This window comes from Etheostoma cragini, chromosome 4 (assembly GCF_013103735.1).
Source record: "Etheostoma cragini isolate CJK2018 chromosome 4, CSU_Ecrag_1.0, whole genome shotgun sequence".
NCBI classification, from domain to species: Eukaryota; Metazoa; Chordata; class Actinopteri; order Perciformes; family Percidae; genus Etheostoma; species Etheostoma cragini.
The window spans coordinates 11,226,671-11,239,707 of NC_048410.1; the positions used below are offsets into that span (position 1 = coordinate 11,226,671).

Here is a 13,037-nt window from a genome sequence, read left to right on the forward strand (position 1 = left end):
CACATGCCGTCTCTAAGCAGGGCTCTTACTAAAGACAGATGAATTAGCATTGTTTATACACAAGTAGTGCATTGATGCAACTATTGTTAAGATAATTAGGTGATTGTTAAGAATAAACAATGAACACTAATGTTCAATAATAATATGATGTAATATAACAATGTTCAAAAGTAATATGTATTATCTACACTTCGTTTCTGTGTTTTGACACCATAAAATATACAGCCCAGTTTGTGCCAAAAAAAGGGTTACCACTTCACTGTTTCTACAAATTTGTGTAAATGCTGATTCAGTAGCATTCACGGTGTTGGTATCTGATTCTGCTGTAAGATTTTTGGTCATCTACTACTTCTGAGTACTTTCAGTTATAATAAACATTCAAATATCAAAATGTTCAGCTCTTTAAGGACATTTGTGCTTCTATTCAACATTTTCTCCCAGACACCGCCCATGTGACTTCCCAATGGAGCATTCATGAGAAATTCACATCCTAGACTAGAGCCTTTACTCTTTTTTGATCCACTTCTTTCATGAATTCCGCAAACTCTCGCTTTGCAGCAACAAAGTTGGTTCCTTGGTCACATCTTAGTTGACACACATTTCCTCTTATGGCATTCCATTGTCCCCCCTGTAGTTCAGTTCTTTGTGTTGTGACCTGTGATGGTCCTTACACCTTCCCAGACCTCCTTCATGTAGTTCTCCCTCAGCTTTTGCTCCACCTTTCTCCTGCAGCTGTCCTTAGCTTCCCTCACACAGTGTTTCACCTCCTGCTGTGCTGCCCTCATGGCCTCCCTGTCCCTGCTCCTGAAGGCAGCCTTCTTCCTGTTGAGGACAGCCTTGACTTCCCACATCACCCATGGCTTGTCATTAGGGTTACAGCGGACAGTCTGGATGGGGGAGACCACGTCTGCGCGGAAGTTCAGGTCAGACAAGGTGTCATCCCCTCGAGTTGTCACCGGCTGTTTTTGGACCAGGGGGGTGTACAGTGGCTGTGCTGTAGTGCTCTGTACGCATCCCTCACATTAGCATACAGGAGATCCATTGTCCTGTTGATTCTGGTAGGACAGTGTCCAACCTGGTGAAAAACCTGGCTGGCTTTGGCCTGGCCCAGGCCAAAGCCAGCCTTCTTTGAGAATTCTCTGGGGTTCTTTTTCGCTTCCTTTGTAGAATTTCTTTTTCATTTTAAGTGATCATTATAAGGTTACATAATTGAATTTGTGATTATTTGGCTAAAGATTTCTTTTTTTATTTCTATGTAACTTGCTGACACAACTACTAAGCTTTGTTCAAAGGATTGCGTAATGACATCACAAATATGTAAATGAGCATAAGATGTAATAACATTTTCTTGGCTGCTGTGCTTCCTCTCACTGGGCTTCAGCACCACCAACTTGATCTCCTACTATGCTATCCCTAACCTGGGTTATAGGCTCACTTGACTCTGACATTGTCTAATCCCTACTTTAAATTGACCCACTTTCGTAAATAAAGGTGTGATGAAACTGTTACACCACATAACTTTTTACGACTTTTTTGACACACTAAACCATTACTTTTTTATCACTTTTTTCAACACACTATACTACTTTTTGATATACTGTGTGTGATTTTTAACATTCTATACTATGACTTAGGCACAATGGTTAGCACTGCTCCAGCAGGCAGGGACTACTGTCTCTGACCCCAGGTTCAATTCCCAGAACCGGCTGGTCCTTTTTGTGTGGAGTTTATGTTTTTTGAAACTTTCTTTGACATACTATGACTTTTTCATCATTTTCAACATACTGTACCACAACTTTTTTGACACTCTCTGAATTCTTATTACTTTTTTGGATAGATTATACCATGACCTTTTTTCACTTTTTTTCAACATACTATACTGTGAGTTCTTGATAACTTTTTCTGACATGCAATACTATGAAAATCGTCGTTACAATGACTTTATCATATTTCTTTTGACATACTTTACTATGACTTGTTATATGTAGGTACTATGACATTTTATGACATTTTTGACATACTATACATTACTTTTGTACACTTTGTTTTCGATAAACTATACTATGACTGTTGTTGCTTTCTTCCTATTTACTGTGACTTGGTTAGCAAGTCAAGTCAAGTACGGACTGCTGGTTCAGTTCCCAGTCTGGGCTCTACTTTGTGTGGGGTTTGCGTGTTCTTCCAGGTATTTGCCGGCACACTGTACTATAACAATTTTCAACATACCTTACTATGACGTTTTAATTACTTTTACTATGCTATGACTGTTTTCAACATAAGTAGAATTTTTGAATATACTGGGGAACACGCTCTACGAGTTAAGCTACTTTTTCAACATCCTAAACCATAACTTTATCACTTTTTTCAACCTACTGTACTACGACTTTGTTTCACTTTTTTTTGACATGATGTACTTTGACGTTTTTTGGCATACAGTACCATAATATGACATTTAATGACCCTTTCAACATTTTATGATATGACTGTTTTCAGCATAATATTTGGTGGCACAGTGGATCAGTCATTACTGTTCCAACTAGCATCAGCAAGTAGGCAATGCAGACTCTGACTCAGGTTCAATTACCAGTCCGCGCTGGCCCTTTTCATGACGTTTTTTTCAACTGAATTTTTTATGACTTTGTTTGATCATCATGTACCATGATTTTTTATTGCCTTTTTTGACACACTATTTACTATGACTGTTTTTGTCAAACTTTACTAAGTCCTTTTTTGATGTACTAGATTATGACTTTTTTAAACTTTTGGACAAATTACTTTTGAACACTTTTTTTGATAAACTATACTATGACTTTTGTGTGGCTTTCCATCAATTGAATGTGATTTCATGGTATGACTGTTTTCAGCATAATATTTTGTGGCACAGTGGCTCAGGTGTCATTACTGCCACAACTTGCACCAACAAGTAGGCAATGCAGACTCTGACCCAGGTTTGATTACCAGTCTGGGATGGCCCTTTTTATAAGGTTTTGTTTGACTGACTTTTTAATGACTTTTTGACATACTATAGCAAGACTTTTTTAACACTTTTTTAAAAATACTATACAATAACTAATTTTGACGTACCATACTATGACTTTTTTTGATATATAACACAAGTACTCCTTGTCACTTTTTTAACATACTCTACTGTGACTATCTTTGACATACTGTACTATGACTGTTTTTGACATTCTACAACTTTTTTTATCACATTTTTGACATGCTATACTATGACTTTTTATCAATTTTTTCAACTTACTATACCATGACTGTTTTTGACAAACTATACTATGACTTTTTTGATGTGGCATATTATGACTTTTTTATCACATTGTTCAACATACTAAACTATAACTTTTGTTTGACATGCAACTTTTTCACTTTTTTGGACATACTATATTATGACTTTTTCGACACAATATACTATGACAATTTTTGACGTACATTACTTTGACTTTTTAATTACTTTTTCTCTTCTATTCCATTTTCAGCCTATGACTTTTTACAACATTCTATACTATGACTTTTTTAACGTACTAAACTACAACAATTTTCAACATACTATAGACTTTTTTGACATAGACCTACACTACTGTGACTTTTGGGGACATACTATACATTACTGTTGAACACTTTTTACAATAACTTTATTGTCACCTTTTTTCAACGTACTGCAGTTGCACTTCGTTGCGGTGGTTAGCACTGCTCCAGCAAGTAGCAACTGCTGTCTCTGACCCCTAGTTTGGTTCCTAGTCTGGGCTTGGTCTTTTTATGTGTCGCAAATCCGTGTTCTTCTAGACTTTCTTTGACATACAATACTACGTTTACTATCATACTATACTATGCTATACTATACCAAGATTTTTTTAATCAATTTTTGGACATACTGGGAAACACGCTCTACAAGGTTATCACTTTTTGACTTACTATACTATGACTGTTTTTAATATACTATACTGTGACTTTTTACAACATTCTGTATTGGTCCAACCATGAGAGAGACAAATCATGGCTTTCAAACGAGCAAAGTTGCAGTTGGTCAAGGCCACGCAACCACAGCAATCACAAGCATTTTTTGCAGGAAATGCATTTTTTTAATATAGATCAGATCAGTTTTAAGTTATTAATATTATCTGTACACATACAGCACTGGGGTCAGTGTGACCCCAAGCAATAAGGAAGTAGAGGCAATCTCAACAAACCAAACAACAAATGTTCTAAATCCACAGAATAACAAAACAATAAAAGTAGAAACAGGAGAAAGAGAGAGGGCGTCCACTTAATAGACAAATTGGGTGGGTGCCTGCAGCAGCTGATACCAGTATTTTGTTGTTGTTTTGAGTGAGTTTGGGGGACAGCCCACTCCTTCAGCCACAGACACGGAGGGGAAAAAGGGCGAGGGAGGATGACCGAGTGAGTGAACGAGAACAGACGAACAGAGATGTTACCACGGCTCTCAGTAAATTTATTTTGTGAGTCATTGGGTCTGCCTGGACCTCAGTGCTCTCCATGTTGCTGGGATTAGCAGCCCTATACACACACACATACACTTATTGATTTAGCATTGTAAGTCCATGAACATTTACAGACAAGCAGATGCATAAACATACATACAAAACTAGGTTTGCAAACATACAATACACACATTCCTGTGTACAGACCACTTACTGTGTCCAGATGAGCATTAAGAAACATATTTAGCACTTTCGCCAAACACTACTGTGCCACACCAAGAGCAACTTCTTTGTGTATTGCTCTGCACCCTTGCTCACCTTGTACAAGTATATAGTACTAGGTTTCTGCTTAGTATTCATGATGTGTACATGCAAGTGAGTGTGTTTCTCTATGTGTGTGCATGTGTGTCTGTAATAGGCTTAAGATGGGGTCTTTCCAAAAACCAAATGTCACAGGGATTTAAGCGTCAAGATTGGGTTTTCTCTCAGCTGACTAACAGAGAAGTTCACTAAAAGCACAAGATTAAACACAGTTTCAACTTTCCAAAAAACATCCAGCCGGTTTCCATTTTTTTCTACCTGCGGCAACACATCCACCATGCAGCGCACAGGTGTTAAGACAAGCTGTAGGACATGTGCCAAACCTGCAAGTTTGAGAGACACAGGTAAGAAAGAGAAGGAAAATGGAGCAGGTGAGGGAAAAGAAAAGTACACATCATTACAGGTCACAAAAACTAGTTTTTACTATATTCAGCATCTATTCTATAATCTCATAAGACTTCAGCCACCTGCATTTATGTTATTCACTGAATCACACACACTACAGGTGGTTCACTTACTGTAATGTATGTTCTGAACTCTCTGGCCCACCCTGTTGGTCGGGCCATGTCAGTGGACCACAGTGATGTGTTGTTGCTGGGTTTGTGTTTATGAGATGCTGCTTGTGTTGTCCGGTTTGTTTACTCCTCCTGGTGGCCATTCTCTGTATCACAACACATGCTGACCTCTCTGAAGGCCTTGCATGACTAACACAGGCTGTTAACATTTGAGCAGCAGTTTGTCCTCTAATAAGGTTGGTCAATGTATAATAGGTTTAAATAACTACTATGCTGTGATTGCACCATTGGGACAAGTTGATACATTCTTTAAAGACTTTGTGTGTTTGTATAAGGGTGCCTGTTTTTTCTATATGAAGACTGTGACCTAAAAGAAATGTATGCTTCTCTTTAAATAGCTCAGGGCCTTAGCTAATAAAATGGCATATTATCAAATGTCCTTTGGAAAGCTCCATTCACAATGAACTCTTCAGAGGCAAACGGATTGGGACAGTGTTTGAGATGACACATTAGGATGAAACTCATGCAGATTTCTTACAAGAAATTTAAATTTTTAGCTGTAGAATATGAGTCAACAGGAAGCTTAGTGGAAATTTGTGCCAAACATTCAACTTTCCGTCAATGTAAGCAGTTCCAGAAAAATAAAAAGTCTAAAAAATCTATTTTTTCTGCCTTCCTGTTCTGTTCATCATCTTTGGCCGTGGCCCTAGAGGTGCATCTTGTGACCCCTTTGGGGGTTCCACAATGTGGGAACCACAGCTAGATATATAACTCTGGAGACGATACAACAAGGATGCAGCATAGGACAGTGTAATAAGTATTTTATTGCATTTTATAATGCCATTGTCAATAATTAGTACAGATTACATGCAACTAGACCTACTGTACAGTTTTTTTATTGTCTGCATGGACAGACACAAGAAGATTCAGGTTACAAATACACAGATATATGTGTGTGTTTTTATACAGCATGAAGGAAAGGGCAGTGACTGGCATTACATGGCTACCCGGGGTGGAGGGTCAAAGGGTTGGGCTCCACTGTCTGTCTAAAGCCAACACCCAGTCCCTGTCTCTGCCTCTTCCTCGGGTCACACTTTCAAATAACAAGAAACAGAAAGGATAAAGAGAGGTAAACAGATAAAGAGGTAAACTGAAACTAAAAGAAACAATACAGAGAGTCACTGCTGAAAATGTACACACATTCCTTAGGTTTAACCAGAGGAGAGAAGTGGTAGTTCCATCGGATTCAGGCTGTCTACTTGATAATACCGTCAGGCAATGCTCCACTTTGAGAGTCCCTTCCCCCTCACATGACACCTCAGAACTGTCAAATCACAAGTCAAGAGTTGGGCTCCCTGTGTCCTTTGAGTCAGTCACCAGCCACTAGTAAAACACTATTACGTGGATGTACGAGAGATAACAGCTATCAGTAAAGGTAATCAGTGAAGTCAATGGAGACTTTTGGATGTAGCTTGGTTTTTGTTTGGTTAAAGTTGTGGCATTGGTTTGGTTACAGTTTGGTTACAGTTCAGAAGTTTGGACTAAGCAAATGGGTTGCGTTCAATGCCTTTGGTAGTCAGATGATGAGCTGCATCTCTGAGAGTCATTCCACATTTTGGTATTGAGACTACATAAGAGGAGGAGTATCAAAAATGCAACAAGGCCAGGCTTTGATCTGTCTCTCTGGGACTATGAGATGAGGTTTGTGACTGGTCACCACCAGACAGATGTGTGACTCAGTGACACCCCCACGGTGCCTGCAGATGATTGACAGCTCTGTGGGTCGGTTCAGTTCAGCACAGGTATGACAGGGGTCAGGGGTCACAGGGAGGGGTCACAGGGAGCTGGGACACATATTGGCACCTGAGAGGACCAACAGCAATATCTTTCTAGAGCTCCGCAATATTTTTTTAAAGCAAGAGAGGGGCTACATATTGTTACAATTTTTCATCTTTCTTTTTTTCTTTTCAGAGGTTTTGGTCCTGTCTTTGAAAAAAGTCCTTCTGAGGTATCAATACATAATGAAGTAACTTTTTAGTTTGTTTTCCATTTGTTTTTTTCTTTCCTTAAAAATGCATAAATGCAGTACAGAGACAAAAAAAGTATCAAAATAGACCTAGCTAAGATAAATATACAAACAGGTGTTACCTAAACCACTGATCTAACTTTTATTATTTTCATTTTTTTGTTGAGATAATACACTTAAAAAATCAGCGTCCCAGACGTTTTATGAAGAACTGAAAAAATGAAAACAAACAAAACAAAATCAAAACTAATAAACCAAGATACCTGCAGCACATAATATGATAAATACATATACTTCAGCATTAGCAGTACAGTATAGGAATCAGAGCTGAAAGCTTTACAATAGCTAAACAGGTGCAGAAAACAAAGAAGAGAAAATCAAAGGACAACATAGGAAAGAATGCCCTGGAAAGATAAGTCAAGCAATAATATACAAGAATACATCATGTTATGCCAAGCTGGAGAAAGAACAGAAGTGTTACATGGCGACCTGTGAACAATCTACATCTTTATAAAACAACTTTGTTTACAGGTGTACATTACATCTATGTACTGTATGCAGCAGTTCCTCTTGGTCTGGATATTACTAGTAGTAGTGATGAGTTTCATTAAGTGTGTGTTAGTCCTCTCAGCGTCTCTGCGAGTGTTTGGCAAAGCATGTGCTGCTGTGTTGTGGGTCTTTGGATTTCTGGATGGTCAGAGCCTCTGTTGCACTAATCCATACGCCTGTGTGTGTGTGTGTGTGTTTGATGGCATTGATATATTCTGTCCATCATTACCCCCGACAACCAGCTCCCTACAACACAACTAAGCCATTAACGACCAGTTTCTCGTTGGCTGAGATCATGAATATACACACGTATAGTCAGAGCACACAGTTGAGAGGCTGTTCACATAGCTCAGTGCTAAACGGGTGCAGGAATATGGTCATTTTTTACACAGCTGATAGAAAACTTTTCATATATAGTAAGCACTTCACAACAGACTTCGAGACATAGAGAGTGCTTTAGATGTGGTTTAAGGAGAGGTAGTCATTTTTAATTCCATGGAAAGTGAAACGTCTCTATGTTTTTGGGCTCAAGCAGATGTGTTAGGGAGTCCAGATCGCCAAATAGCTTTTTTTGTGTCAGTCATACAGTAAGTGTAACAACAATTTTGGCATTCGATATTATCGAGTAAGAATGGAGAAAAAGAAATATTTTAGAGAGGTCAGTCTCCATTGGCTATGTGTTGAACCGTTTTGAAAAGGAGGTAGTGTTATTTTTGGTTTTTATCTTGTTTCAAGATGTCATCTGCCACTTTGTACTTTGTTAGAAATCAGTCTCTAATGTGACAGGAAACAGTCCTGTTTGAACTCAAAGTCATCAGAAAGGTTCTTTCATTAAACAAGAAAAATCGTCAGAAGTGCAAGAGATAGTTTGACAAAAAGTATGAAAATATGAACCCAACTTTCAATTACATGATGTCCCTTGGTTGTTTTCCTCTTACAAGTTTTTTTTCATAATTTTGAGTTGTTCCCTCTTTATTGAAATATAGATGTTTTGGAATAAATCTTCCTTGTCCAAAGATGTGACTTTTGTAACCACATTAGAGTACACTTCCTCTTCTTGGAAATACTACATACAGATCAAGATGTATGTTTGTTCCCTTGATTGAAAAAACTCCAAATGTTTGCTACAACAGCCCCAGAAAAGTATCCTTTCAATCGAAAAGTGTTCAAATGCCTCTCGAGTGCTTCATTTTTAGGCCTGCTCATGCAGCAGTAGGGCCAGTCCTAGGATTGTGTTTGGAACACAGTTTAGTCTGAGCGTGGGAGAGACAGGGTTTCACCTCTAAGTGCTTTTTTCTTTTCTCTTTCTTTTTGTTTTTCAGAGGAACTGTGTGAGGTTTGTTAATACTACTTTTTGGACTCATACCTAATGTGAGTCATTTGTAACCACTTATCATTTCAAAAGCTTTAATGTCGCCAAATTCTAGTTTGCTTTACACACTTTGGTTTTTGGAATGGTCAGCACTGTAACCCATGTATAATTTCAACATAATAGTTATATGAATACAATAATAAGAATTAAAACTTCTGGTTTGTTGTCTTTTGGCCAATCCTTGAAGAAGGAAAAAAAGAAACTCAAAAAGGGCAAAATAAAATACAGGGTTTTTGGTTTTCTACATATTTCTTTGGTTACCTGTAACAAAAATAAAATGGGAATAAGCAGATAATAGATTAAAATAAATGTTAAATTTGGTATGGCACTGTAGAGAAAAGTAATGAATTTATGCTCACGGAAAACAAACAAAAACATAAATCGCACGTGCTATTCCTTTAACACAAACTCACACAGTGAATTTCAGATAGCTTCTAAACAGTAACTATTACAACCATAGAGCTTTGAATTGAAGCTGAGCAGAGTTGCCACATTTGGTGTCCCACTAAAAGAATTCCCCCTTATTTGTTTATTAATTTGGACACCGTTCCAGGCAGAACCTTGGTGGGTTGAGGTATTCTCTGACTGCAGTAATAATATATATATATCAATATTTTTAAAGCATTACTGACATTTCTCAACTAAATACACAACCAAAAACAAGCGAAAGAGAGAGAATAAAAAATGATTCTGCTGTTAAATAATCTGTTTGGATAATGGCAACTTTAAGTGCATTTCCAAATTTCTTGCCTGCTACACTTTGGACAGAAAAGGGTGGGAGTAGGGGTCGGGTATCACAACTTGGGACAATACTGCGCTTTTAGTTGTTGCCAATACTCATTTGGAATGGTGTGAACAGCCAGAGTAAATCAAACAATTTACAATACAAAAACAAAAACAGCATTCTTAGAAAAAGTACGTTGAAACAGAACGCCACCGTGGAAATATTGATCCTCAAAAATAAACAATGATAATAACATCAAATAAAAAAGGAAATGACAAAAGCTACCACACGTTTTTTTTTCTTCTTATATTCCATAATCATGAACAGTTTTCTTTTTTAGTCACAATATTTCTGTAGACATTTTCTCCCTCATTTCTCTCTGCTTCCCCTCTTTTCTTCTCTTTCTCAAAGTGTTCCAAGCTCATCGCTCCATCAGCAGATGGAGGAGAGGAGAAGGACAGCACCAAATGGTCCAATTCCTGCAGTCTTTTGGGGATGGGAAGGGATGAGGGGGGGTGGGGGGGGAGTCTTTTTCTCATTTGGAAGCAAAGAGTTTAAAAGACGTCAGTCACTAAGTGTCTTTGCTGGGGGCAGAGGTTTGGTCAGGGACCAGGGCCACAACCTCGCCGTGGGCTCATACACCCACGTGGAGACAGGAGCCTGCTCTGAAGAAGTGTTGGAGCACTGATGGAGGTAATCTTTGAAAGCTCGCTTCCTTCCTTCCCATCTTGAAGCCTGCCAGTTTCATTTCAATCAAATCAAAGAAAATGAAAAAGCAAGTGATTGACTCAAAGATGGGGAAGAAGGAGAGGTATAGGCCTACTGCACAGCCCCTGGTGACAGCTCCAAATCTATATACACATGATCCTGTGTGTGTGTCTTTCTCTTTCGAACACATACACATCTGTGCATCTTCTCAACTGATTTTTGAGATAAAACTGCTAGCCAGGCAGCCCGAAACAACAGCAAGGAGGGCGTATGCAGAGTGGTTGGGCAAGGAGGAGAGTGTGTGTCCAAACCTCTAAGGGTCTCTACACAGAGGCTGATATGACCAGGGAGGATGATAAGACATGGTGTGACAAGTGACCATGTGTGTGTGCGTGTGTGTGCGTGTGTGTGCGTGCGTGTGTGTGTGTGTGTATGTGTTTGTGTGTGTGTGTGTGTATCTGTGTGTGTGTGTGTGTGTGTGTGTGTGTGTGTGTGTGTGTGTGTGTGTGTGTGTGTGTGTGTGTGTGTGTGTGTGTGTGTGTGTGTGTGCATTGAGTGGTACATCTTTGAGCCAAGTGTTGGAAAAGAAACACATGGAGGTAAAGCAGTGCTCCGCAGTCTTGTCTTTGTGTCTGTAAGTAATGGAGGTCATCGAACCCTGTTTGGAGTTTCTCAATGTTGTCCTTGGTTGCTTGCATTTTCTTAAAAACAAAAAAAAACTTTGCCTTTTTTCTCTTTTCTCTTAAGTGTACTGTAGCTATCTTTTCCTCTTCACACTGACGAGAGGGCTCAGGGATTGATCTCGCTATGTCTCGTCCCTCTGGTCCATCTGGGATCTGTCCTACTCCAGCTCCTCAGTAGGAAGATCCTCCTCCAGGTCGCGCTCGTCACTCGGCAATGGCAGGTTGTGTGTGATGCCGGCCAGAAGGGATACTGACCGACTGTCCTCCTCCACATCAGTGGGCTCCTCCTTCACATGCACCTGGTGGCTGGAGGAGAGGGAAAACAGCTGTCAGCAGTTTTTAGGGCAGATGCCAATGGCAGAATTTCTCATGCCAAATATGTTTTGGCACGTTCAGAATTAGTTCAACAAAGTATATCAACATGCATTTTTTTGTGTCTGGCTTTTGTATTTTTCTTTATTTTTATTACTTTTTTTTACATTATTCCAAAGCAACCAAAGCACAAAAAATGATAAACAATATAATTTATTATAGAGGCATACAACACTGACTTGCTGTTAGTATATTAGCCACTAGTCTAATACACTGGCTCGTTTCCATTGTGTACATATGTACATGTGTACCTGTACTGGTGAGGGCTGAGCGTGGGGCTGCAGCTGCCATTGCTATTGACCTGCTCCACAGTGGAGCTGACATCATCGTGGCCCACATGCAGCATGTTGAGGCTGGCCGCAGACGGAGTTACCAGGGAAGGGCTGTTCAGCAGAGACAGACTGCTCTCTGCCAGAGCCGCCTACACACAAACACACACACAAGGAGTTGTCCAATCAATTGGAATAGAAGGTGGGCTGCATTTTTTTTTCATACAATCAAAAGAATCTGAATGGCATTGGAAAAAAAATGGCTTTGTAAGTATAATTACATGTAAAACACATTATAAGAACTTGTCACAGGCACATTGAATAATGGATAGTCTTACTCTATTTGAATCCACTAACTTGCTAGTGAACTTGACAAACCAGTAGGGGGCGCTTATATACAATGTTTCACCCCATCATGGCTTGTGCTTTAAACTCCCTGTTAAAAAGTGTGTGTTCGTGAGAAAGTCTCAACAGGAATGGTAAGCAAGACTGAGCCACAACCTCAACGCACACACAAACACAGTGAAAGGTCAATGTCTGCAGAAGGGAAACCAACTGAATCAACAGGACCAACTTCTGTCACTGCTCCAAACGCTCATTTCCAGCTGTTTGTAGATGAGACAGGTTAAACACTAGTTGAGAGACTAAATCCCACCTCCCCTCTCAACAGAAAAAAAGCAAAAAGGAGGGAAATTCTAACTGGCTCAGAGATGGATTTTCTGGGACAGGCGATAATTTTATGCACTAACCTTAATTGACAACTACTTGCTGCTATAAATCATCTCAGTGGTAAAATTGCAAGTGTGTGTGGGTTCCCTGTGTATGTCTGCGTAGGAGTGAAGAGATGGGTCTAGTGTGTGTTTGTGTGTGTGTGTGTGTGCTTGCAGAGGTGGGGGTTCTGCATGTGTGAGAAAGTGAGATGGGAGGTGTGGAGGAGGTGGGAGGTGGTGTTAACGTCGTTAGGGAATCTGCTAATTATAAGAGGGAATTGATATTAGTGCCCTTGATTGTGATTTGCTGCTTGTGTGTGCATGTGTGTGTGTG

The 13,037-nt window shown here is 39.4% G+C and overlaps 1 protein-coding gene across 1 annotated transcript; it reads right to left on the bottom strand.

Annotated features, from left to right (window-relative positions):
• Positions 1–6,094: 6,094 nt before the first annotated feature.
• LOC117943409 (forkhead box protein P4-like) lies at positions 6,095–12,592 on the bottom strand. The gene is made up of 3 exons (XM_034869517.1): positions 12,587–12,592; positions 11,976–12,145; positions 6,095–11,658 (listed from the first exon to the last, which is right to left on the bottom strand). Exons 1-3 carry the CDS (start codon positions 12,590–12,592, stop codon positions 11,511–11,513), a joined length of 324 nt encoding a protein of 107 aa, XP_034725408.1. The 3' UTR covers positions 6,095–11,510.
• Between the last annotated feature and the right edge of the window lie 445 nt (positions 12,593–13,037).

Excerpts from the sequence above, each read along its gene's own strand:
- LOC117943409 (XM_034869517.1), bottom strand. Across the intron at positions 11,659-11,975 it reads CTCAGCCCTCACCAGTACAG|CCACCAGGTGCATGTGAAGG; the intron begins GTACACATGTAC and ends CCTCTCCTCCAG.